General features: G+C 47.5%; 1 protein-coding gene across 3 annotated transcripts in view; it reads right to left on the bottom strand.

Moving 5' to 3' along the window:
* P2RY6 (pyrimidinergic receptor P2Y6) overlaps positions 1-27885 on the bottom strand; it is a 105653-nt gene that overhangs the window by 29591 nt on the left and 48177 nt on the right. Inside the window, exon 1 of one of the 3 annotated variants that reach the window (XM_050930846.1) lies at positions 7697-7876. The exons of 1 other annotated variant lie outside the window; for it this stretch is intronic. Coding sequence is in view for 1 of the 2 variants with exons in the window: in XM_050930837.1 (XP_050786794.1) it covers positions 649-672 (24 nt within the window). In the remaining variant the exon portion in view is untranslated. Of the gene's footprint in view, positions 1-648; positions 760-7696; positions 7877-27885 lie in introns of those variants that run through there. One more of the 3 variants, XM_050930837.1, reaches the window with a different exon arrangement.

The following is a 27885-nucleotide window of genomic DNA, read 5'->3' as shown; positions in this document are numbered from 1 at the left end:
TTAAGTGTGCTGGGTTCTACACCTCGCTCTACCACTGACTCACAGTGTGATCTCCGGCAAGTTATGTCATTGCTATGTGCCTCAGTTTCCCCATCTGTTACACAGGGAGAATGATCCTTCCCTTGTAAAGCACTTTCAGATCTAAGCAGTGTGGGTGCAATTTTTAAAAGCTCCGAAGTGACTTAGGAGCCCAAGTCCCATGAAATTTCAATAAGGGAGCCACATATTAGGTGTGACCATCCAGCTCCCAGCAAACTGATTTTCAGTAGGACTTAGAGTACATTTACACAGCAAAACTCCCCCTCCACCCCACAAAACCTGCTGTAGCAAGCCTCAGAACCGGGGTCAAGTGAATCAGGCTTGCACTGCAGGGCTAAAAATAGCAAGTTATGTCTACACTGCTATTTTAAGCCTCACAGTGTGAACCCCGTGAGCCCCAGTCCATTGACCTGGGTTCTGAACTCACTGCTGTGGGTTTTTTTTGTTTTGCTGTGCAGAAATACCCTGTATCTCCTTGGTCATTTCAGGTGCTTTTGCAAACGTTACCCTGTATCCCTAGTATTACCACCTACCTATATAGCACAGAAGCCACCTCACATACCTGTGGAATATCAAACATAAGAAGAGATAAAGAGATTGATAACTTACCAGTATTTTGCAAAAATTACCCATGAAGATTATTTTCCAGGAACAAAATATAAAAGCCACTCCGGTACCAGCTTCAGGCTGGTATTGCTAGCATAATTTCTAGGCATTTCTTTTCTAATCACTTGCTATGTAGTGCAGAGCTTATGAATCCAAGTTTGCCAAAGAAAAGCCCACCATTCAGCCCCTGAAAACATGGCCTGCATCTGAGACTTTTGCTATGTGGATTTTTTTCTGCTCTGGCAAGACTTCCTTTTATCATTCAAGCAGCGTAACGAAACAGCACAGGAAAGGGAACAGAAAATGCTTGCCCATTCGGTAGAAAACACACTGCCTGCTGCTATAAAAGTTGCATCAGCATTTCTGAAATGCAGCATGAATATCAGCGGTTTTGTGATAAGGAGAATGAAATTTTCCTCTTCTCTTTTAGCATCCATGCATGAAACTCTAAGCACTTAAATAGTCTAAGCACTTGAATACACATTTCTTATGCACGTCAGTTACAGCTCTGAGATCAGGCCCAACAGACCCATTTCAAAGGTGGGGACACTGAGGTAGGTAACATCCACGTTTTCATAAGTGGCCTCTAATTTTGGGTGCCCAATTTGAGGTGCCCAGGGCCTGATTTTCAGGGGGTCCATAGCTCCAGCTGAGGTCAATAACAGCTGCAAGCAGCTAAGTAGTTCTGAAAAATCAGGTCCCAGGTGTACAAAATTGGGCCCCCGAAGTTAGAGGCCACTTCAGAAAATATAGGACTTCACATGAGGAGATGGCAGGGGAGCAGGGAATAGGACACAATCATCTGACATATTTCTCTCTGCAGCGTTTTGCCCCTGGGGGTCAGGTTAGCAAGGTGAACTTTCAAAGGCTTCTACAGTGCAGAGGGATTGGTCCCTTGCTGACCCAGCTAGGAGTGGATCAGGAGAAGACAGATGGTATAAAATGCAGACACAGCTCCTTGTGCAATGCCAGCAATAACCCATCCCACAGTGCCATTAGTGGAATTAAAAACTGTGTTAGCATCAAGTGTAACTAGCATTACAGAACACACCTGTAGTAAGGTTTGTCCCATGCTTCACAAACGCTGGGCCAGATCCTCAGCTGGTGTGAAGGGGAATAGCATCACTGACTTCATGGACCAGATTTTCATCAGGTGTAAAATGGCATCGCTCCACTAACTTCAATGCCAGCATCTCAGCAGGTCTTCTCAGGCTGTTTTTAAACGTGAGCTCTTTAAGGTCCTGATCCTGCAGAGAGTTCCCCCCATCTCCAAGTGGGCCCATGTGAAGACCTGTTGAAGTCACGGGTGCCAGGGTCCACCCATACAGTTGCCCTTGCAGGATCAAGTACTAATACTGATTTTAACACAGACACACACGCCCCTCCTGCGTCCACCAGCAGCCAAGAACTCCTGAACAAATGACAGTAACAAGTGTGTGTGTGTGTGTGTGTGTGTGTGTGTGTGTGTGTGTGTGTGTGTGTGTGTGTGATGGAAAAAAACACCAATCCAGCATGGAAGCACATGTCAGCTTCCAGAGTTATTTAAAAAAGGAATAGAATAGTAAAACGTATGGAAAATACCTTGCATGGGCCCCTTCCGAACCTTCCCTTAAAAAGAAAAAAACCATAGCATAGTTGTGACCGGAACTAAAGACTGGCTAATGTTTCACTAAAGGGAAGATTCTTCCCCCATGATATAACCTTGCATGTCGCCGAATCCAAATATGCAACCCCCCAGCTGTTCAAAACTCCCTTCTTCATCAACCACCAGCCTGTCCCCTTGGTGTACTGACTCCTGATTATACGAACGCCCCACGATCCAGTCACATCCAGTGTAACTCATGGAGTCCGGTACCTTCGACTGGATTCTGACCTATACTGTCGGACACAAAAGATTCACAGTGCCGCTATCGCTTGAAATGGGACTAATTAGCCCAGAATTTTCAAAGGGCTCCATACCCACAACTGGACCCAGATTTTCCAAGGAGCTCAATGAAGCAGCACCAAGTTCTTCTGAAATTCTGGTCTTCGGGGCTCACTGCTGCTCAAGTGACTTCATGCCTTGTGTGTGTGAGACCCTGGATTCTGATGCCTTCTCTGTGTTGTTTTCCAGATCTACCGCCTGAATCACATTTATTTGGTTGAGTCAGGATTTAATTCACATGCAGCAAACAACAGTTGGGCTTGGATACAAATAAAGAGCCTTACGAAGGTGCTATTTATTTGTCTGTTGTACAGGTCCATTGACGGCTATTAGCCAGGATGGGCAGGGGTGGTGTCCCTAGCCTCTGTTTGCCAGAAGCTGGGAATGGGCGACGGGATGGATCACTTGGTGATTATCTGTTCTGTTCACTCCCTCTGGGGCATCTGGCATTGGCCACTGTCAGAAGACAGGATACTGGGCTAGATGGACCTTTGGTCTGACTCAACATGGCCATTCATTTGTTCTGGGCTCCCACTGAAGTACTCAGGAAATCAAGCCAAGAACAAATCATTGCCATTAAATGTCTCAAGCACTGAGCATCATATCTGTATCTAACCTGTCCATCAGCAACGATGGCCAAACAATCTGGCCACACAACTGGACTGAGCAATATGTATGCAAATTAAAAAAAAATAAAGGTTAAACAGACTCGCTTCCCTGAACAGCTGCAGATCTTCCGGATAATTCCCTCCTTCAGGGAATGGCCTGAACGAGCAGACGAGCTTTACACCTGGCCCTGGAAGTCAACTGACTTGTGCCCAGTCGAAGCTAGGTAGGGGAGAGGAATTGCAACGGCCCCTGAGCTGAGGATGTCCTGTACAGGGGCAGTTAGATAAAGCTTCCCAGCTGACATCAATAGAACAGCTGTTCTGTTCTAGAACATCAGAACATAAGAATGGTCACACTGGGTCAGACCAAAGATCCATCAAGCCCAGTATCCTGTCCATTGACAGTGTCTAATAGCAGGTGCCCCAAAGGGAATGAACAGACAGGTTATCATCAAGTGATCCATCCCGTCACCCAATCCCAACTAGGTAAACAGAGGCTGGGGATATCATCCCTGCCCATCCTGGCTAATAGCCATTGATGGGCTTGTCCTCCATGAATCTATCTAGTTCCCTTTTGAAGCCCGTTATAGTACTGGCCTTCACAATACCCTCGGGCAACAGCAGGCTCGCCCGGGAGTGGTGGTTCCGGAGGGGACCCAGGGACAAGAGACGTAAAGAGACGAAGGCCAAGCCCAGGCTGACTACACAGGGACTGATCTCGATTACCCGGCAGTCCCTTCCAGCCCCATGGTAAAAAGCACTCAAGTATCAGAGAACTTCACCCTGTGTGGGTATTTATACTGCAATTCAATTCCCTCTCAAACTTCTCTTCAATATGCTAGAGCGGGGCAGTCTTTAAGTCTCTCACTTTAAGGACCACAAATAATTTCTGTGGCTCTTCTCTGAACCCTCTCCAGTTTTGACGCTGGTTTTCAAGTGTGGATCGCAGAAGTGGATGCAATGGTCCCAGCAGTGCCATAGGCAGAGAAAATAGCAGCTCCCTGGCCCAGCTAGATATTCCCCCATTTAAACATCCAGACGTTAGCCCTCTTCACTACAGCATCCAACTCAGAGCTCCTGTTCAGTTGGTTCTGGATTAAAAAACCCTCAGCCGAGTGAGTGGCACAGGAGGATGAACACAAAGCCAGTGCAGCCTCTACAGCACAAGCATTAGAGGCTCTCTGACAAAAGGTGGCAAGACACACATTGCGCTAGCTTAAACCCCACAGAACCATTGCAGGTGGGAGCTCAGAGAGGCATGCAAGCCAGGGGTGAGGGCCGTACTGAAAACACACATGGGCACTAGTCTAGTCGAACATAGATGGGAATGATTTGTCTGGCTGCCTGGAGCTCTAGGAGCATTTGGGGACCCCAAAGCACCCCCAGTTTGTGAGCTTTCTTGGCAAAGGACGGGAAGAGGTACTGAGCAAGGAAAGGCACCAGCCCCGCTGTACCCTTTCCTGCAGGGCTACAAGAATTCAAGATGTGATATTATCACCTCCCCCGGCTGGGGGAACAATCTGCTTTGTCCTTGAGCCCATGCCACTGGTCTGCTCCTCCTCCTGGTTACGCTGGTGTAAATCAGGAACACCTCATTCAACAGAGTTACACTGCTGCAAGGAGAATCCAGCCCCATGACTGTGGATCCAGCGTGCGTGGTTGGGGATGCATTCCATGCAAGGGCCCACTAGATGGCGCAGCTTAGATGTCAATGAAAGCATGGCAGAGAACCTTGGATAAAGCCTTACACCAACAGCAGAGCTCTGGGAGCAACCTCTGGAGTCCTTTTTGTTTCCATTTTAATCATTCAAACTAAGGGACCAATTCACTCTCTGGTGTAAATCTACTGACCTCAGGCTGAATCTGGGCTTGGTCCTGGTATTTAGTCCTAATGCTCTTTAATTGGACTACTTCCTCTAACGTCGGGATTGTCTCACTAACATTTGCAAAGGGTTCCGATGAGGAAAGTGCTGTGAAAAACAAGCCACGAGGCCGGGTCTAGTCCAGTGAGAGCTCCTAAGCAGCTGTGATCAGTCCATGGACCATGATTAGTCAGGTCACCACTGGGGGGAGGGATAGCTCAGTGGTTTGAGCATTGGCCTGCTAAACCCAGGGTTATGAGCCCAATCCTTGAGGGATCTGCAGCAAAATCAGTACTTGGTCCTGCTACTGAAGGCAGGGGGCTGGACTCAATGACCTTTCAAGGTTCCTTCCAGTTATATCTCCATATTGAAAGGGACCAGGGAACAAACCCTGCTCCCAGGGAGCTCACAAATTACAATTTAACCCCTCAGGGCTACTGTAATACAGATAATAGCAGAGACAGGAGTGCATGCATAAATCAGTCACAACAGTGGTCTCAGTAGCCAACAGCCTAATCAACACCAATTTCTAACTGCATAACCTCAACCCACCAAACCATTCCCCAGGGAATAAAAGCTACGTTTAGAAGAGGAAGAGAACATATCATCTAGCAAAGATTTGAAGTGTGTGTGTGTGTCTCTCTCTCACTCACACACACTTTAACAAACATCAGAGCAGGAGCCATGTTAGTCTGGATCTGTAAAAAGCAACAGAGTCCTGTAGCACCTTATAGACTAACAGATGTATTGGAGCATGAGCTTTTGTGGGTGAATACGCACTTTGTTAGACACATGTTCACCCACAAAAGCCTATGCTCCAATACATCTGTTAGCCTATAAGGTGCCACACTCTTCGTTGCTTTTAACAAACTGTGGCAGTAAAAAGCATCAGATGCTAGGGGTTCAACTCCCATTGAAAGCACGGGAAAGATTCCCACTGACTTCAGTTAGAATTGGATTGAACCCTTAATGATCGAAATTAAACTAGGCAAAGTCAGGGCTAGTTTGTTTCCCTGCGCCGCTTAGGCTTATAAAGCTCTCACACCTGAATAAGGTGCCTCAGACTGCTCACAGACAGAGCTCACAGTACCAATGCCTGCATGCCAAAGTGCAAGGCCTTCAGATTTTACGTAGTGCAGGAGTCAGCAACCTTTCAGAAGTGGTGTGCCAAGTCTTCATTTATTCATTCTGATTTAAGGTTTCGCGTGCCAGTAATACATGTTAACATTTTTAGAAGGTCTCTTTCTATAAGTCTATAACAGGGGTAGGCAACCTACGGCATGTGTGCCAAAGGCGGCACACGAGCTGATTTTCAGTGGTACTCACACTGCCTGGGTCCTGGCCACCAGTCCGGGGGGCTCTGTATTTTAATTTAATTGTAAATGAAGCTTCTTATACATTTTAAAAACCTTATTTACTTTACATGCAACAATAGTTTAGTTATATATTACAGACTTACAGAAAAAGACCTTCTAAAAATGTTAAAATATATTACTGGCACATGAAACCTTAAATTAGAGTGAATAAATGAAGACTCGGCACACCGCTTCTGAAAGGTTGCCAACCCCTGGTCTATAACATATAACTAAACTATTGTTGTATGTAAAGTAAATAAGGTTTTTAAAATGTTTAAGAAGCTTCATTTAAAATTAAATTAAATTAAAATGCAGAGCCCCCCGGACCGGTGGCCAGGATCCAGGCAGTGTGAGTGCCACTGAAAATCAGCACGCGTGCCGCCTTTGGCACACGTGCCATAGGTTGCCTACCCCTGACGTAGTGCACACTTTGTATCAAGAGCGTTTAAATGCTTCTATTACATACAAGTCGCTAGAGATGACTAAGTGTTGAAAATACCGTGCTCCAGGCAGCCAGGAATAGAAGACACCAGCATTAGTACAATGCTTTTTGTCTTTTACGCATTTTACAAGCAGTTGCGAATTAATCTCCTGCCGCACCTACATACGAAACTTACATGGCTCCTATTGCCAACTACCACACACCTCACAGTCTTTCAATGATTTACCTCCACAAGACCCCTGTGAGGTAGAGAAGCATGATTCTTATTTTATACCAGGAGAAACTGAGGCACAAAGAGACACTTCCCCATGGTCTCACAGGGAGGCTGTGGCAGTCGTGGGAATTGAAATCAACTTTCCTGAATTGCAGGATAAACACCCTCACCCCGGACCATCTGCTTAGACACTGATTTACTTAGATTAGACACTTTTATGCCCATTCCCCTTCATCACCCTATTTCCTAAGCAGGAGAGGAAGGGGCTGCAGATCAGCCGCCAGAAGCCCAGGGGACCCTCAGGCCATGGCTGGGGAGGGAGGAGTAGAGCTGAGAAACCTACAGAGTCTGGTTCGTGATGGGGAGTCACAAGCTGAACCCAGAGTTCAGTTCATGACACAAAGAGGCTCCTGCAGGTTCAAGTTTGTGAACACACCTCCAAGGTGACCCTCCCACACCCTGCCTTGCTCCCAGCCTCCAAGGAGGTTTCTTTCCATCTCCGTGAGGTCACCCAGACCCCTACCTCCCAGGGTAGAGATCTTTGTTCAAGCCAATTTTAAAAGTGCCAAGCAATGGCGCATTGGCTGCTGCCGCTGGGAGATTTTTCCCCCAGCCTCATGCCTCGAACACGCAGTCCATCACTTACCTCTGCTGTTCTCACGGAGGTGGATGGGACAGGATGCTCAGCTGGCAGGGCAGAGAGGGTTTACTCAAAGTGGATACATCTTGCTCCCATGCTTGCAGAACACGGCATCCCTGCAGCTCAGCTCAAGGGGGCCGGTCTGAATATTGTACCTGCTCCGGTTGAGTGCTGGGATGGCGGGGGAACAGCGGTAGGCGGACAGCCCGAGAAGATGGTTATATAGGCTGTGAAGGGCTGGAAATAAAAGAAGCAGAACCGGAAAGTCAACTGATTGACATCTCGGGTGCCAGAGTGAGGAACGAAGCACAAGAGTGATAGGATCAGCAAATCTGGCCTGTCAGGGGAGTCCAGCAACCACATCCTGAGTCCAGAGAAGAGGATCTAGGATAGCAGAGAAAGACTGGAGTGAAGAGCTTTGCAGCAATCAGATGTACCAGTGATAAGACTCGCTATGTAATCCTGGTTGCACTGTTGGAAATCGGAGCTAGAGGGGCCAGCGACACGTGTGTGTGTGTGTGTGTGTGTGTGTGTGTGTGTGTGTGTGTGTGTGTGTGTGTGTGTGTGTGTGTGTGTGTGTATATAAAGACTGGGGTTGCCCATTGCATTTGTTTGTTTACAATTAAAATTGGATCCATACCTGAAGTGAACAGTGTCAGGTTAATGAGGCCAGACTCGTCTATTAGAGTCTCAATGACACCTGCCTTTGGAAGGGACCTGGCTCCAGCAGAGGAGGATAGTTACTGTAGTCAAATGGACTAGGCTATACAAGTCACCCTACAGAGGATAAGAGCAATGGTTCCTGCTCTGCGGCCTGTCCATGGACACTTGCTCTCCTGGTAGCCCACGGACTGGCTGACGGCTTGTGTAGAGCTGGCAGATGCCGTGGTTCAATGGTATCATCTATTTAGGAAGGCTCGAGGGGACAAAGGGGAGGAGGAGTAGCACTCTATGTCAAACAGGCAATGCCTGTTTCTGAGTCACAGATAACTCAGTGGTGTCCAAACTTTTCCTCTCACGCCCCCCTTCCCCCAGTAATGGAATATGTCTGCCCCACTCCATCCCCGGGCTGGGAGTGGAGCTGCGGCCAGGACTGAGGCCAGAGCTGTGGCTGGAGCAGAGCTGGGGGCAGAACAGGGCTGGGTGGCACCCCCCGCAGACGTTTCTCCGTGCCCCTCTAGAGGGGCGTACCCCACAGCTTGAGGACCACAGATCTAGATCCTAGTTTGGCTCCTGTTGCTCTAGTATCAGAGCATCTTACAGTCATTACTGAATGTGTCAGTGCAACATCCCTGCGAAGTGGGGAAGGCGTAACCTTCCCACGTTACACTTGGGGAACCGAGACACAAGGAGCCTGAGTTTCTGTTGGCCTGTACAGTGTGGGTGTGAAGTGCCACCAGATCAGAACAGGTTCATTTCACACTCACTTTGCAGTGGTGTATATGGCTCTCCGAGGACAAAAGAGACGAACAAGGACACCCGAGGCCGACAGAGAAGGAGCTGGGAACTGTAGTCAGATCTCCCTGCTGCGTCCCAGCACAGAGCCATAAGCAAGAGACCCTTTCTCTACTGCCTGTGAGCTGAAGACCGTTTCTGAGTTGCAAGCATGGAAATTTTCCCCATTGAAATGAAGCAACCGCAGTAGCACAAACACAGTGATATGGCGAAGACAATGCCAACACATGACTGATTGCAACCTGTGTTGAAAGAGTCCAGGTCCCACATCTCTTTACAGAGAGGATAGTATACATGCTCCTGGAAAACCCAGCGCCGAATACATCAATAATTGCTTAATAGCAACACAGCAGCCAAGTGCCAGGAAGGAGCAGTGACACTGTCCTTAACAGAGTCTCTGGAGGCACAAGGCGCATGTCCAGCCTTTTTTGTGTATTGATATTTCACTGAACAAATAAACCTCGCTAGTGATTCAGCACTTTGGGAACGGGACTCCAGTTTGGACAGCAAACCGCAGGAGCTGACGCCCGGCCGAGGAGTTCGAGGAGAGTTTAAACAGACGACAATGGCTGTAGGGCCAAGCCCACAGATATTTGCAGGGCCTAGGTTGCCAAAGCCAAAAAACATCCAACATCTCCATTTCCCTTTCAGAGCAGCAAAAGAAAAAAAAACCAGGGTTTTGAAAGGCTGGTATTCACTGTGGCAGGACAAGAGTGCTGCCTCAACAACCCCAAAGTTTCAATAAGTCACATGGGTTAGGTGAACTTTTCATAGCAACCCAGCAGTGTTAGTACACAGGGAGTCAGGGAAATGAGAAGGAGGTGCGTTACGTTACACTTGCAAACGGGGCTAGCGTGGGAAGAATATTTGGAGATTCTTGAAAGGAAGGAGCTAGTGATGGAGCTCGGCAAGAGTGACTATGACTCGTGTTACTGCACGTCTGGCCCTAGGTAATGCCGTTGCTTACAGTAGACTTCTACCAGCCTCAGACTCGAGGAACACCAGAGAGCGCAGCAAGAGGAAAGATGGTCCAGCAGTTAAGGAACTTACCAGGAACTTAGGAGAATTGGGTTCAATTCCCAGCTCCGATACAGACTTTCTGTGTGACCTTGGGCAAGTTACTTAGTCTCTCTGGGCCTCAGGTCCCTATCCATGCAATGGGGATAACAGCCTGGCCCTGGTTCCCGGGGTGGGGTGATGATAAATACGTTAAAAGGGCGTGAGATGCTGAGACACTAGGGGAGGGAGGGCCAGATAAGTGCCTAATCTAGACAGTCACATCCAAAACGCCAGGTGGGCCAGTGACTACTCACCCTCTGGGGGCAGCCTGTGGAGGTAGATCTTGACACTCCTCCGGCCTCGGCACTTAGCAGGCCTCATTGGGGAGCCCCGGATGAGTCAGTATGGCAGGTTCAGGCCCAGACACGAGACAGGCAAGAGATCGCTTCACTCGCTGGCAAACTGCAGCAGTCGCAACGGGCAGAGAGAGGCCTCAAGAAAGGCCTGTCGGTGGTGTTTGCGTTCTAGTCGGATCATACCCTGTCCAGCTCACGTCCCCCTCCCTTGAGTACCCTGCCCCATTTCTGCACACAAGGGCTGGATTGTCCTGTTATTCCCCCGGACGTCCGGCGAGCTAGTGGCTCTGAATGTACAGCTGGGTAACTGAGCACAGACACATTTACTCTCAGGAAAGTGCCTCCTTTCAGTCCAACAAATAAACTGTAAACAAGCCAGGGTATTAGTTTCTCATATTATGTGGGGGGGGGGGGAGGAGGAGGATGATTGGATGCAAGCCAGAGCGAACAGCAGAGCCCCTGCAAGGGGCACCCTCCGGCAGCTCACGGGGATGGCTCACACGTGGTATGGCTGGGACCTGCAGAAAGCTGTGCTCCAACAGCCGGCACTGCACTGTCCCTCCGCTGTGGGAGAAGCTGCTATCCTCTTCCTATGTCTATGGGCATTTCTGATGGGGGGAGATACAATGGGTCTCCTCTCCATGGGCCTGATCCCATCAGTGGGAGCCTGTTCATTGACTTCACTAAGTGGGAAAGGCCCGAGACAGAGCGGGCCAGGGTTCAGCTCTCTGGTACCCTGGCGTAAGCCTGGTCACTGCCCTTGGACAATGCAGTAACATCCCACTGGACCTCAGCGTCAGCAGGGTCTGGCTAGCCTGGGTGTCATTCCCCTTAGCCGGGTTTGATCGTTTCTCCAGCCTGCGCCCGCTTGCTTTCCTGTCCCCAGCGCCCCGAGGGAGGGACTGCACCATGAGCATGTTGGGGGGCGGTGCCTGCCGGAGAGATTTCCACGTTGCCACTGGGGGTTCATTCTCACCACCCTGCCAAACTCACCCGCTTGTCCAAGTAGCCCGGAAGAAACATTTCAATCCAAGTGCCCACACTTAGGCACTGGTATCTACAGCTCAGCGTCTAACAAGGGCATCCTGCTCTTCGGAGCTGCCACTGAAATCAACATGGGGGCTCAGCTCCTGCATGGAAAAGCCAGTCCTTTTGTACCTGATTCTTGTGAGGGGCTGAGCCCTCTCCTCTGGACGTCAGCTGAAATGGCAGGTGTTCAGCACCTCACAGGATCAGGCCCTTCCTGGTTTCCTTCCCCTAGGCTTCATCCTTCGATGGTGTAGCGGGGTGGTCACCTGCTCCTGCCTTAAAAGGCTTAAAACAGCCCGGGGAGAGGGCTGTGGCAGAGAAGGAAAAGCGGGGCTGATTGGGGAAAGCAGCCTCAGATGGGGCCATGACCCAATCAGGCCGAGGGCCCTTATAAGAGGGCAGTGGGCCAGGGGCAAAGACACTCTCTCTCTAGCCTTTGAGAGAGCAGGACCTGGCTGCCTGGGAGCTGAGAAGGGTACCTGAGTTGGAGCAGGGCTGGGGAAGGGCAGAGGGAGCTGGGGAGCTCCAGCAGAGAAAATCCCCAGGCTGCAGAGAGGCAGCCCAAGGGTAGGCAAAGGCAGCAGGTCCTAAAGCCCTCTTGCCAGTGATGAGTGGCGTTTACACTGCACTCTGCCCCAGTGAGCAGGGGCTAGATCGAGACTGGCAGTAGTCACAGTCTGAGGCGAGGTGGGGATAGAGGGTGGGGCTTCCCTGGGGAGAGGAGACCCAGATTTGCGGGGGTACTGCCAGCGGGCAGCACCCCGGCCTGAAAGGGCACCGGGGTCCAGGAGGGACACAGGCCCAGCGACAAGCAGGACACTGGCCTGCAGAGGGTGCTCCGGAGCTGGAAACAGAGCTAATTTCTATGAACCAGCAGGAGGCGCCGCAGGGGTGAGTCCCGCCCCATGACAGATGGCTACACACTCTGTCAAGCGGTGTTACTGTTGGTGGCTGCTCTGCATTCACGTGTCAGCTAGTGACTCCAGGAGATGGGGTTTAGCTGCATATACAGCACAAAGGTCTTTGGGAATTCATATGGCCGGGATGTCAGCCAGCCTTGGGTCAGCACACGTGTGAGCTCTGACATGTGCTTTCTATCATCACCTTCCAAGACTGGAAAGCTTTGCCTGGCTTGGGCTGACAGGAAGCCATTCATTCCTGCCTTTCTTCAGGGGCATCTAGGGTTCGGTCACTGTGCCGGATTTGGCAGGGTGCCTCCAAATCATGCTTTCTAGAGGTCACAGCTGCTCGAGCATCTCCAGGTTAACCTGCTTCTCCTTTTCCTCTTTCACAGTAAAGGATTTCTGCCCCATCACTAAAACTATAGAGAAGAAGAAATTCTCCCTCTCATCTCACCCCACTGGGAAGAGCAGAGATTGGTGGAGGGTGAAAGAACAAGGCTGGTGTTGTTCAGACTGCCTGCCACTCTCACTCCAATGCTCTTCCCTCCTTTGCTATAGAACACTGGTTTCTGTTCACAGCTGTGCCACTGACCTCATTTCCTCCCTCTGTGCCTCAGTTTCCCCATCCACACTTAGTCTATTTGGCTGATAATCTCCTTCATTCAAAGACTCTCTCGCCTCATGTGTTTGTACAGCACCTAGCACAAAGGGGCCCTGATCTCAGCTGAAGCTGCTAGGTGCTACCACAGTACAAATCATTTTCTTTTTAACTGGCTGTTGTATCAGCATGATCACTAAATCCAGATCCGCCCAACTGCCTAATCCTACCTAGGCGTGCAAGTATCAATTGTGTTAAGAGGGACGGAATTCTGCTAGGCACATTTTCACTGCCTTCGGTGGTCACTCCCAGAAGTTGCAACACACCTAACCTGGGGCCCTGTGGCTCTCAAAAAGGGGCAAAACTTTTTCCTGCCCCAGAAAGAAAGCACAGACTGTCAAGCTGACCGTTAGAGTCAAGTATCCCACTGCTCAGCGACGGCAGAGACACGTCCGCACCGACTCAGAGTAGCTTTTGGAAAGGGGCTGTTGACCTACAGTGATCACTACAGGTGATAGTCACCCCTGTGCAGATGTCTGGGGAAGGATTAGGCACCACTCAAATTCACCCGTGTGCAGAGGGCCCAGCATGAGGCTTGTGGGCATACACAGGCCTAATGTTGGGTCCCTCCTTTGGATATTTCACCCTGTAACCAGTGGCAACGAAAACCAAATCCCACTGTATTGCACCTAGATTTTTAGATACTTATATAGCCCCCATGACCGTAATATCTGAGCAACTCACAATCTCTAATGTATTTACCCTTATAACATCCCTGTGAGGCAGGGCAGGGCTATTGACCCCATTGCACAGATGGGGAATTGAGGCCAAGAGAAGCTAAGTGACTTGCCCAATGTCACACAGGAGGTCTGTGGCAGAGCAGGGATTTGAACCCAAGTCCTCAACTAGTGCCCTAAGCCCCGGACCAGCCTTCCTCACCAAGCAACACAGCAAGAGCAGGGTCCAGCATGGTTCTTCAGCTCCCTGCTTGGACATGTGAGTCCTGGAGAGAGAAGCCGTTCTGTGGGCCTGTAGCCTTGTCAGACTGGTTCCGAGGGGAAATGGAGCCAGGACAGACGTTTTCAAGGAGCCAGAGCAATTGAGTTTCATGCTTTGGAAGTGTTTCTGTCACAAGCGATTTTCCCTTTGGAGGGGAACATGCCAAACAAATCAAGCAGCAAAAAAAGAGAACGAATTCTCCAAGGCAAACACACATTATGCAAAAAGACCATAACAGTAGAGATGGCCCAGGCATGTAAAATTCAGATCTGAACCAAATATACCCAGGGTGAGGAGGGGGTTTGGCTGTGGGGTGGGATGGATCAAGAACATCCCTGATAGAAAACAAAGCAATTTTTCAGAGGCAGCTGCCCAGAGCACCCCGTTTCATCGGGCACCGTAAGCTGGGGTGTGTGCCAGGTACTTGACTGTGGCAAGAAAAAACCATAACTAGAAAATGGCTTATGCTCTTGAGTCCCCCTGCCCCAAAGTATAGACAGCAGCAGGCAGCCAGCTGGCTAGAAAAGTCCCTGAGTAGCTGGCTAGAAGACAAGATCCTCACCTGAACTGAGAGGGATGGACCAGAGAGATAGGAATGAAAGAAATTAACAGCATTCTGGAAAATAGGGGTGGATGCCCCAGGAAAGGCTCTTCTCCAATGCACCTAAAATCAGACTTGCCTCACTTGGTATTTCCAGCCCTGCTGGGTTTTTAACTCCATGATGTTTCATGGTGGGATCTGGCCAACATTTCCTGAGGTTCTCATCCGGGGACACTGGGATTTTTGAGGTTTTTGCCTGGGTAGCACTTAGAAGCCACGTTGCTCACCCAGCTCTACCAAAGAGCTAAAAAGGTAGCTGCTTTCGCTGCTGAAAACTGCCTCTTACAGAACATGTGCTGTAGCCGTGTTGGTCCCAGGATATTGGAGACACAAGGTGGATCAGCTTCTGTCGGCGAAAGAGACAAGCTTTGCATAAGCTCGACACTTTGTTGCTTTCACCGACAGAAGTCCTCCAATAAAAGATATTACCTCACCCACCTTGCCTCTCTTACACAGCAAAACAGACAAGCCCCAGCTGGCTTCTTCTGCGCCATAGCTTTCAGAGAGGAGTCACTCAGCAGAGAAGCAGAAGGCACAGGGTCAAATATTGCCCTCTGTGAAGTGCATGCAATCGCACCGATTTCCTTGGCGGTGTTCGATGTGATTGAAAGCAGAATTTGGCCAACAGAGTTTTCCCCTTTCTAGTTGGACGCGCTCCATGCTGAAGTCAGCAGAGAAGTTGCTTGCATTGATTCTGTCCAAGGCTGGCCTGGGGAGGAGAAGATGGGTTTGTACTGGGAAGGGAAAAAATGGCTGCAGAAGATGAAGGGGTGGGACAAGGTTGGACTAGCAAATATCAGACCTTGGGAAAAAGCAAGAACCCGGTTAGCCCACATCTTAGCCAGGATTCAGGTTCGGAGAGGGAGAGCCCAGACTCAGACACTGGGAAACCACTACATAAAATGCTACAGTGCTGTACTGGTTAATAATTAAAACCTGCCATATCAATACATTCAAGTGCCATGCCCGAGTTTGGAGATGAAAGTGCAGCAAATGAGCAGTCCAATAACACACCAGACGGGCCCTGGAACCAGAGAGCAAATCCAGATTCTACCCAAAACATTTGGGGATTCGTGTGATGCACGTGCCAAGGGTAGAATCTACTGCATCTCGTTTCCTGCTCATCAGGAGAGGAATACAAGGCTTGTTAATTCCACAGTGTTCGATTACTGCCTGAGTGAGGCTGAGCAGAACAATGCAAGGTTTTGACTCAAATCCCAAATAACAACAACGTTGTCCTACAGTTCCCCTCAAAGCACTTAAAGCTGCTCTATAAATTATAAGCAGAGATCACCCTAGACACCACTGAACTACAGCAGCTGTTTGACAAGGACAGCTCAGTGGTTTGAGCATTTGTCTGCTAAACCCAGGGTTGTGAGTTCAATCCTTGAGGGGGCCATTTGGGGATTGGTCCTGCTTTGAGCAGGGGGTTGGATTAGATGATCTCCTGAGGTCCCTTCCAACCCTAATGATTCTATGACAGCAACACTACACAACAGTTTACGGCCAGAAGCGAAGATGACCCTATCCAAGGGAAACAGCAGGGGATGGACTTAAATAGGCAGGACATAATTACCTCAGTCTAGATTTGACCAGGGACACCCTTTGACAAGGAGGATCCTTATGGACTGCAGCTAGTCAGGAGACCTCTGTTATACCTGCTCATCCACAAGACGGCGTCTCCCACAAGACAGCTGTCCCTTGCACCATACTGGGATCCTGATAGGACAGTGAATCACCTCCTCTAGCACCTTGAGCCTTCCGTTGTCCCCCATTTAAGAACGGATCTGTCCCTCGCTTGCTTAGCTTGTAGGGATCTCAAGTAGTGCTGGTCAGGAATTTTTGGACATAAGGGTTTTTCAAGGGAAAAGGCCAATTCGTCATAACGTGGAAAGCTATTGGGCTTGACACAACACTCATTGGGAAGGATTATCAGAGCGAGAATGGAATTTCTGATCCAAATGAGAGAGAGAGAGAGACACACACACACACGGAGAAATACTCAGCCTCCTCCCGCCCGCCAGTCCTCCCCCCAGAATAGCCATTAGTCCATGGTCACGGCACTCTCTCTGAATCAGGCAGAGCAGGGACTTGAATCTAGGCCTCCCACCTCCTAGCTGAGTGCCTTGACTACTGGGCTATTGGTTATTCTGGGGTTTCTCTCTCTGGGTTTTGGTTTTGTCCTCACCTGGAACACCTATTAGCAACCCAGGTCCCATGAACTGAAACAGGACACAGTTACAGCTCTCCGCGTTCATACAGCCGTGACACTGGGCTCTCGCAGTTCCCAAGACCACAACCAAAATCAAAGTAGAACAGAGGCAGGGAAAGAGGGCAAGATAGTCTCAGACCAGTGCCCTTTGGCAATCCAATATTGCAGGGCCCGCCTGGGCTAGAAACACACACTACCTGCATTGGAAAGCTGAGATTCAGAGCTGGCAAAGGGTCCATGATGTTCATTTCCAGCCCCAAGCATTTGCGAGAGACCACACTTTAGAAATGTCACTGGCTTCTCATTCTCATGAAACTGATCCTGTATCGAAAGACAAAGCCTTGACTTTGACCATAAGATTTAACTGAGTGACAATCAGCAGTCACATTGGTCATGAAGCTAGAGGGCAGGAGACACAGGTGATGGCTCAGCTGCTTGGAGCTGAAGAAAGATCACAGGCTGGAACCTGTGGCCACACGGGCTGCACCTGTGCATAACGGAGAAGAGCAATAGCAAGCTATGTTCTGGAATGCTAGGTCATCTCTGCCAAACCTGATCTCACTGACTGGGAAAGTCATGAAGATGCGTCTAACGTTGATTTTATTGCTCTACAGGGGGTCTTTCTGCATGAGTCCCACCCTGCTGTGTTCCTTCACGTTTTACTGGGAGTCAAAGTAAACACCTAGCTCCGGCAATCAGCTTGCATCTTTCAATATTTGACATTTGCTGTGCAAACACGCAGCTAAAATTCCCTAAGACCTAAACATCAATATGTTGGCTTCCTCTTAGATCTGTTAACGTGACTGCCACTGCAACAAGGGGGAGGAAGAGCCTGCCTCGACATCAGTCCAAAGGTATGTTTCTGTGGAACACTCCCCAGTCAAATAATAGCCACCCCCCACACAAAATGACCCCCACTTCCTCCCTCCTACATTTGCTTCTCCTGTGGACAAACAGCATGTTCAGCAAAGAAGGGTAAAATGCCAAGACAGAACCTGAAATTAAAGGAAGAGCTTGGGTGAGTTTCCAGGCTGACTATCAGGTGGGATAGCACCGATAATAGACCTTACTGGGATGAAAGAATGTCCTCCACTACCTTTCAATTCCTGTTGGAAGGACACAGCACTACTGATTACATCTGCAGAGAAAAGTTCACTCCATGGGAGAGGCATACAGGCAGCACCTCATAAGACTGAGTCTTAGGTCTTGGTCCTCAGACCTCAGCGTGATGAAAAAGGTGATCTCCAGAACCCAACTGTAGTCCCCAGGGTTCAGTTCATTATCAACTGATATCTACACTTTCAGCACCGAACCCATTCATGCCTTCCACATCCTGTCTCCCAGCTAAGCCATGTTAAAGTCAGCATAAGCAATTCCCTGCTGTAGAAATGTTACAGTCAATGAGAAAGCCAACAGACCAATTCACGAGGGGACACTCTGAACCTTTACGAATCTGGTGAGCATCAGAGTTATCACGTTAACCCCTTGGGATCTTATTTACTCTGACCACCACCAATGTTACTCTAACATTTTCCACTGCACACACCCAATGAAGTGGGGTTTAGCCCACAAAAGCTTATGCCCAAATAAATCTGTTAGTCTCTAAGGTGCCATAAGTACTCCTGTTCTTTTTGCTCATACAGACTAACACGTCTGCCACTCTGAAATCTAACATTCCTGGGGATTTAGCTCTGGTTGATAGCTCGGGGGAACAAAGTCCTCTATCCCAGTTGGCGTGGGCAGTAGCAAAACCAACTTCCCCTACCCTGCCCCATAAGGGCACTTCATACCTGAACTGGGAGGAGACCATCTCTAGGGCTGGCTGCACATGTCAGTCTCCAGGACCCAGTCAAGACTTGGCCACTCCAATGAGAATGCCAACAAGGGAGTCCAATTACAGCCAGTTTTGCTGGCAGTGTGATCACTTCTCCACCTGGGAATTCAAACGCCCATGGCGTCTAGATGCCAATTCATCTAGATGCCAATTCACTCCCACAGTATCTGGATGCCAATTCACATGCCAGTAGTGAGCCGTCCCTCTCTACCACTCTTGAGCTAGATTTGAACCGCTGGCCCACGCCAGCATGGAGAGACTCTGCATCCCATTGCCAAGCTCCAAAATCCTTCTCTGAAAGCTGCCCACTTCTTTCAGATCCAGGCTATGCTAACATGATTTCTCTTCAGCATCAAAGGACCATGCTGGGAGCAGGGCATCCCGTTAGATGTGCAGCATTGTTATTAGGTGACTATTCTGCTAAGTGGATTCATTCAAAGCACTGGTGGGAATCAAATCAGCCCCAGCCTGCGCAGAGCAGGATATTAGTGCACTAAGCAGATGCCATAGCAAAGCCCAGAACCCCAATTACGAATGTTGGCCGTAAGCAGGGCACCACATGGCTACACTGCAGCACTTGTGGTCATTCAGACAGGGATGTTATGTGACTGTGAATGATTCATACATTGTAAAGGCCAGAAGGGACCACTGTGATCATCTAGTCTGACCTCCAGCATAAGACAAGCCAGAGAATTCAACCAGCACTTCCTGCAACATGCCCCTAATAAATATGATAATACTCGGAAACCAGAAGAGCACGAGATTCATGCAGATGCATCTAATATTAATTGTATGGCTCTACAAGGGTCTTACAACTCTGATTATTAAACCGTCCCTTTCAAGCTGGATTCCATACTACGTTTGAGATCCCCGGAGTTCATGTGTCTGTAACATGGGGATGATACTTTCGCACCTCCTCGGGGGGCGAAGAGGGGGCTGTGGGGATTAGTTTGCATGTACTTGGAACTCCCTGGATGGAAGGCATTATAAAAGTGTCATGTTATTTTTGTACAAAAGGGTAGCTGATGAAGACTGCAGTCCTGCTACGTGAGTCACACTGGAAGTCTAGGAAAGGAACATGGTTAAGCCCTGGTAACATGCTTTGACAAAAAGAAAAAAAGCAGGTCCTAGAGATATTGCTAGAACTGGAGATCTCTGTCCTCTGGTCCTATCTTTTCTCCCTTATAGGACACTTAATCTCAAGGGGACAAAGAAAGAATAAAAGAGACAGTCTCATTCATTACTGAAGATCAGTGTTGTTACTGACCCACCAAGACAGTGGCACTGGGCCATGATGTATCAGGTTAGTCACATGAGCTGAGAAATCCAGTAGGATCTCCTCTCGCAAGCGAGGCTGGGTCAGCCCTTGGATAGGTGACTCCTCCAGCAGCACGTTGGAGCTGCAGCAAGAGATGCCGGTGGGTTAGCTGGCTGAGCAAAGTGAGGGCTAGTACCTAATATGACATCATTTTCTGTTTGTCTGCAATGTGGTAACGCTGGCATGTTGCGCTGTTCAATTCCAAAATTCCAGGGAATGTTCTAGGCACCCGTTGGCACAACCCTATCCACTCTGGTGCAGATCAGAACACCGGAAACGCCTGATTCATGGCAAAATCAGGGCACCCAGACGGCCTGGTGCTGCAGGCAGAGGAATCTCTCTGCTTTCCCCTATTGCTGCCTACATGTATCAGGTATCTTGAATGGTCCCTTAGAATTCGTGCTAACTATTTAGGCTAAACAACCTCTTCCATCTGTGACACTCTGAATGCCTTCCCCAGACCTGAAGCAGAGCTCTGTGTAAGCTCGAAAGCTCATCTCTCTCGCTAATAGAAGTTGGTCAAATAAAAGGTCCCCACCTTGTCTCTTTACGTATCAGAGGCAGCAGTGTAGCTTGCTGCATGAGGAGATTGTCTGTAGCCTGAACTCAATTAGAAATAAGACAGTCTCAGAGGGAGGGTTTGAAGGGGGGCAAGTGGGGGTCCAGAGGGTGGGGGGAAGCAGAGAGGGAAATGAGGTCACCTGCTGCTGCTGACCCTTGAAAATAAAGCTGCATAGGAGAGACATCACCAGCCTATGAGCTATCCCGGGCAGCTGCCCAACCAAGCTGGGCTCTCGTTTGGGAAATGTGTGTGTCTGAAAGCCAATAGGGAAAGCAAATGTATTTGCCTTTTAAATATTTCAGTAGTGAAGTCTCTTGTCAGTTTTGCAGAGTACCTTTGTACAATGGGTGTACTGTATTCATTTCATTTAGGAAGAGTTTGCTGGGTAATTCCAGGAAGGCAAATGAACTTTTCACTCTCACTTTTTTTTTTTTAAACTGAGTGGAAAAAACCCCACAAAACCAAACAAACACTATTCTGGGAAATAGGTGATGTGATACGTAGCCAGATATATCTGTGGTGAAATCTATCACAGATTAATTCTCTTTGCAGTGTGTTTTGGAGACAAGACGCATTATGCAAGTGGCAAATGTTATCACTACCCTCTATTGGAATAGTATGAGCTTCTGATGGAGGTTTGTGAAAGCAAGATTTGAAATAAGTCAGTAAGACAGGATCATGGGGTTTCGGTTGCTAACGCATTTTACTTAATGTCCTGCCTCCAAACTGCTGTTTGCTACAGAGATGAGTAAGTGCTCCTAGTACATTGAACTTGTTATGCCAAGAACTAGGATCCATCAGACAGAGGCATAAAAGTCACAAACTGCAGGAAGAAACAGAAGCATTTACAAGACGGAATCCTTAAGCCAGATTTCCAAAATGTAGCCAGTGATTCTGCATATCCCATGTGAGAGTCCAGGCAACACTGCCTAGTGGATAGAGCACTGGACTGGGACTCAGCTCTGCTCTGCGACCGGCTTGCTGGGTGATCATCACGTTGCCCATCTGTGCCTTAGTTTCCCTATCTGTTAAATGGGGATAAAGATAGTTTGTAAAGCACTTTGAGTGCTACAGATGACATTATTCCCATTTTACAGATGGGGAAACTGAGGCACAGAGGCGTGCAAGGCCTTGTCAGAAGACTCAGCGACAAATAGAATCCAGGTCTCCTGAGTCCCCAGTCTAGGGCCATAAGTAGGGATGAAACATACAGGTTTCTATACAAACATCTATCAAACCCTGTAAAAATCAGGAAATAATTAGATTCTTTTCAAAGCTTTGTCCAAGGGACAAAAGTATCTATTAGTTCCATAGAAAAATAAAAAAAAGATAGAAAGGGGATCATTTTGCATTCAATTCTAAGGGACTTTCCCATAAGGACATACATGCAGCAAAAAATTAAGATTCTCAATCTGTAATATGGGAATAACTTCTTTTCTCCCATCCTTTGTGTGACGTCCTGTCCTTTTAAATGTTTCAGCACTGGCTCCTCCCCAGTGCAAAGCCTCTTGTTTGTGTTAGCATCAGTTTTGCAGCTGGAACAATAAAGGGAGTACTGCAGACAGCTGTGTTTGTATCAGCTCCCTCCGTGTCTATCTCTGGCTCTTCTAGGTCCAGAGACAGAACACCAACTTTTTATTCAGACTGTGAGCTCTTTGGGGAAGGGACTATACAGCGCCTAGCACAAGAGACAGACACAGAATGGGTTCCTGATATTGGTTGGGGACTCTACTGGAATGCAAACAAGCAGTAATATTTTGTAAAGAGTGGAAAATTAAAAAGCAGATGCGAAGACAATGAAAAAGAGCAAGCAATGTCCATTCATGTAATAAGATTAGTTTGCTGTTATAAAAAGCTACGGATGATCTAAAACCATCCCACTATTCTGCAAGGCCGTGGAAGGCTTTGGGGCGATTACACTCTCCTTGCCAGAAGTCAAAGAAGGGGAAGCTTGTGCTCTCCTTTGTAACAACAGAAAGCACACATTCCCCACCCCCAGCCCCAATTGAAGATCTTTCTTAAGAGCAGGCATTCAAAGTGTTCCCTGAACCGTATTAAAATGCAGCTGGCATCTTCCAGGGTTTTGTTCTGAAAAGCACTAAACAGCTCAGCAAAAGACTTCATCTTTCCCACTGGTAAGTCACCCCTGACAGAGGGAGTCCATGTCTGACACCAGATGTTCAGAATTTTGGCCTTTCATGTTAATGAATGGCTCCAAAATGTCTTTACTTGAGAAACCTTTGAGCCTTGTTTCCCAGAAGTTGCTGGGTGGGGTGGGGGGGAGAGAAACAACCCTGCAATACAGCCAGAGCATCTCCTTGCTGGAAGGAAAGCAGCATTTCTGTTAAAAACAAAATATGTGTATCTAGGATGGAAGATCTAGATGGCAAATTGTGTTCTGCATTGCCATGGAAGGGACTAGGGTGGGGTTGTTGGTCTGAGAGATCACACAGCACAACCATACTTTACTGGGGACTCCAGTAGTCGCTGCAGAATTTAAGCTGTCATTTTAAAACCAACCCACCAACTCTGCCTGGAACAGACTGAGAGCCCCAAGAGGTGCAATCTGCCTCCATTCAGCTTAATGGAGTATTAATTCTGAAATATAACGCTGATGATACATCAAGGTCATTAACTATTTCATTGCTGTCCTTGCTAGCAGGTGCAGCCAGCCAGGGGTAGAGATTGCGTAGAGTACCACGACTCCTTTGTTCCCAATTACGAGTACTGGAATGGGTTCAGATTGCACCCCTGGCCTTCCACTCTCTAGCAGCAGCGTAAGTGGGACTCAGCCAGGGAGTCCTGTGGGCGTTTTGATTAACTACAGGAAGCACTATCCATCCAGTACAGCTCAGCCAGAAAGCTGGTGACTGTGTTTGAATAATGACCCTCTTTTATAAATTAACACTTTACTAGCAGATGATCCTCAAAGCACCTTTCAGAATTAAACCGTGGGCCAGATACTGTTTCCATTTTAGTCAGTGGGTTCCATGGGTGTAACAGAGCACAGTTTGATCCTATGTAAGAATAAAATAAACCCACCATAGATCCCAAGGCCAGAAGGGACCATAGTGATCATCTAGCCTGCTCTCCTATATAACACAGGCCATAGAACTTCCTCAAAATAACATCTAGAAACATAACCACCTCTAGGGTGAAATGCTGCAACAGTGCCCAGCAACCCCATTTAGGACAGGAATTGAGGAACGGGTGTATTGATGTGAAAGGCAGGGGCCATGGTGGGAAGGCAGAGTGTAATTGACCGATTCAGATTTGGCCAAGACACACCACGTTCTTGTGAAAAGTGCCAGAAGATCTTTAGCGATAACTGAGGCTATGTCTATCTACACTCTGCACCTTACAGCGATGCAGCTATGCCTCTACAGCAGAACCACTGTAAGATACGTGGTGTAGCCGCTCTTTGTTGGGAGGAGAGAGCTGTCTCGTTGACAAAATAAAACCACCCCCAACGCGGGGTGGTAGCTGTGTCTCTCCCGTCGACAATGCACTGTCCACATCAGTGCTTTTTGTCAGTAAAACTCCTGTCAGCCAGAGGTGGTTTTTTCCCCGCACTCTTGAACACCAAAAGTTTTACAAACAAAAGTGCAGTATAGACAGCCTACATTTTATACCTCTCCCTCCAGATTACACCATCAGCTAGAGGTCTGCTTGGGCTGAATTTTGATATCCAACCCAAACCCAAGCAGACCAGAAGCAATCCCAACTTGGGTGAGCCCAAGAATGTGGAGCTGCTTCCAGCCTGACCCAAAACCTTGCACACATTAAGCGTCCCTGTGCACCCTGCTAACGTGCGCATTAAGTTTGTTAATGTGCTTTGATCTAGTCCACATCCAAGTGCATTAACAAACTGTTTGACTCTAACACTTTGATCAAAGTGCACACCTCACTGAGTCTAGATTATAAGATGACAAAAAACGGCCATATTGGGTCAGACCGAAGGTCCATCTAGCCCAGTATCCTGTATGCCGACAGTGGCTGTTGCCAGGTGCCCCAAAGGGAATGAACAGAACAGGGAATCATCAAGTGATCCATCCCGTTACCCATTCCCAGCGTCTGGGAAAAAGAGGCTAGGGACACCATCCCTGCCCATCCCGGCTAATAGCCATTGCTGGACCTATCCTCCATGAATTTAACTAGTTCCTTTTTTAACCCTGTTATGATCTTGACCTTCAAAACATCCTCTGGCAAAGAGAACCACAGACTGTGCGTTGTGTGAAAAATATACTTCCTTTTGTTTGTTTTAAACCTGCTGCCTATTAATTTTATTGGGCAGCCCCTAGTTCTTGTGTTATGAGAAGGAGTAAATAACACTTCCTTATTTACTTTCTCCACACGAGTCATGATTTTATAGACCGCAATCACATCCCCACTTAGTCATCTCTTTTTCAAGTTGAAAAGTCCCAGTCTTATTAATCTCTCCTCATACAGCAGCCGTTCCATAACTTTAATCATTTTTGTTGGCCTTTTCTGAACCTTTTCCAATTCCAATATATCTTTTTGGAGATGAGATGACCACATCTGCACACAGTATTCAAGATGTGGGCGCACCATGGATTTTTATAGAGGCAACATGATATTTTCTGATCAAAGTGCATGAATAATCAGTTTGACTGTAACAACCTGTTTAACTGTAACAGTTTGATGATCAAAGTGCATACAATCATTATCAATCACGAAGGCATCTTCCTGTATAAAGTATTAACAATGGAAATTATGAAAGAACAGCATTCACATTTTATGTAAGGAGCAAATAGCCCATTTTTCCAAACAGACAGCTAAAAGTTGATGCAGTTCTTGATGAAACATCATCAGCAGCATTCATTTCAAGATCTTTAAGCAGCAAGTCATAGCTCTGACAGTCTATGCTCTCAAACAATTAACTACAAAAGAGTTAACCAGAATTACTAGTAGTGATATAAGCGTCTTCATTTTAATCAAATCATTCTTCCTACTTATTTCATCGTTAATTGACAGACCTGAGAACAAGTGAGGAATTTCAAACTTCAACAGGAAAGGTTCAGTTATCAATTAACATCTTTCATGTTAATTGCACAGGAATACGAGACTTGAATTAAGTACAAGAAGTTCAGAGTTTCAGAAGCATAGGAGTAAACCTCAAATGTACAAATTAAACGACATTTTTAATATACATTGCCGCAGATCATTCCCTAATGCCTGTGACAGCCGATCTGCTTTAGCACTCAGCACCAATCCGATGCACGTAATGGACTCTCATGACGTTATACCATAGTTCTAAAATTTCCCCCCGAGCTTTCGGTTGATTCAAACTCACTCCTGTTTGTCCCAGCTAATAAGAGTGCATGCACTGCAACTTGCTGATGTGCCCATTAACGGTTTGTTAATGCGCTCTGATCTATATCAATTCCAATCCCAACTGGATCCAGTCCAGTGAATACACGAGCCAGCAGGGTGCACATAGACACCCAAAGTTTATGCACAAGAAGATATCCAGGAAAATTAATCTGAATTAACTAAAGGTGTGAATTTGAACTGGATTAGTTAAACCGCATTAAACTCCTCTGTGGACACACTTCCAAAATTAATTAAACTAAACCAAGTTAAGGCCACACTAAGGGCACATCTATACTACCCTGCCATTTGGACTAAGGATATGTGTATTCCGGAGTTAATTCAGGACCTTTAGATTCATGCCTGTGTGTCCACACAGGGGAATTACCGCACAGCACTTTGGTGCACACTGCTATTCACACCCAAAGTTCTTGTCTACACAGGGATACTCAGGAAAATTAAATCTGAATTAACTAAAGATGTGAATTTAAAAGTGGATTACTTAAAACACCTTAAACCCCAGCATAGACACTCTCTCAGAATTAAATTAGCCTTAGTTTAATTTAGTTTAATTTGCTTTCAAATTCCAAATGTCATTTTCCAAACTAAACCGAATTAAGGCCACTTTGATTCTGACTAAGAGCATCCACATAGGGATTGCAGTTTAAACTAATCTATTTTAAAAGTTCATTTGGATTAATTTTCCCAAGTATCCCAGTAGACAAGCCCCAATTCTCAATAACAGTGTCCATATGGGGTTTTAATGCCATTTAACTAACCCACTTCAAATCCACCCCTTTAGTTAATTCAGATTAATTTTCTTGGCTGTCTCCATGTATACAAGCTCTCAGTCCATGGCAGACACGTGTGTGCGCGCGCATGATTCACATCCCTGCTTGCCACAAAGTAACATTCATATTTACTAGTACAGAAGCCCTGAAGCAAGTTCTGAACAACCCCACTCTCTTCCCACTAGTACTGGAAAGTGCAACATACTTATGATACCTAGAATTATGTTATGATTACAGGTGGGAGGGGACACCCCAGTTTTGCTATCATTACCAGCATGGGGTTACCCACAATTGGACGATATTGTCCTCGAACCTCTTGACTTCAAAGTCCAAGACCCACCCACAAGGCACCTCTTAGCTTCAATAAGCAACATTAACATTGACCTGAACATGAAGATTCTAAAAACAATATGTTTTTCTTACTGTAAACCAGGAGTCATGCATGTCCATCCTCTTTCAATAATTAAGTAATCCTGCAGGTCTGTACTGATCTGTGATAAATGTAATTTTAGTCTCAAGTTGGTCAACTTAGACTGGATAGGTAAAGCTATTAAACACTTAACAGAAAACATGTTAAAAGTTATTAAAAAAGCAGGTTTTTATTTTTTTTAAAAGTCATTTAAGAAAAGAATAGAGTTCGCTGCTGATGGCTTGTGGACAGTCTTCCACTGGCTAATGGGCCTTCCAGCCACATTGAAGATCCTTTTGCTGTTGCTGGCTGGAATACATAGCACACTTCTCGCTCCCACGGCCAATCTGGGATACACAGCGCTCTATTCACCCACCAACTCAACACATACCATTCACTTTCCATGATGGCCATCTGTGCTATGTACGGCCGCACTTCATCCTCTTGTAAGTCCTTCATTGTCGTGTAGATTCCCCCCGGCATCAAAACCAGGCAGTGCTTTTTTTGGGCAGCTAGTATCATAGAATGTCAGGGTTGGAAGGGACCTCAGGAGGTCATCTAGTCCAACTCCCTGCTCAAAGCAGGACCAATCCCCAGACCCCTAAATGGCCCCCTCAAGGACTGGACTTACAACCGAGTTTAGCAGGCCAATGCTCAAACCACTGAGCTATTGGTGGATCATCAATAACATTGCTTTGCTTTACGGGATCCGCTCCACCTGCTTTAACCTGCGCACTTGGGAGCAAACTTCACCATGTTTGTGGTTGGACAGCACACAAGGTCAGAGAAATAGCGCACT

This window comes from Gopherus flavomarginatus, chromosome 1, assembly GCF_025201925.1.
Source record: "Gopherus flavomarginatus isolate rGopFla2 chromosome 1, rGopFla2.mat.asm, whole genome shotgun sequence".
In the NCBI taxonomy this organism is placed as follows: Eukaryota; Metazoa; Chordata; order Testudines; family Testudinidae; genus Gopherus; species Gopherus flavomarginatus.
This window is presented reverse-complemented; position numbering and strand designations above follow the sequence as displayed.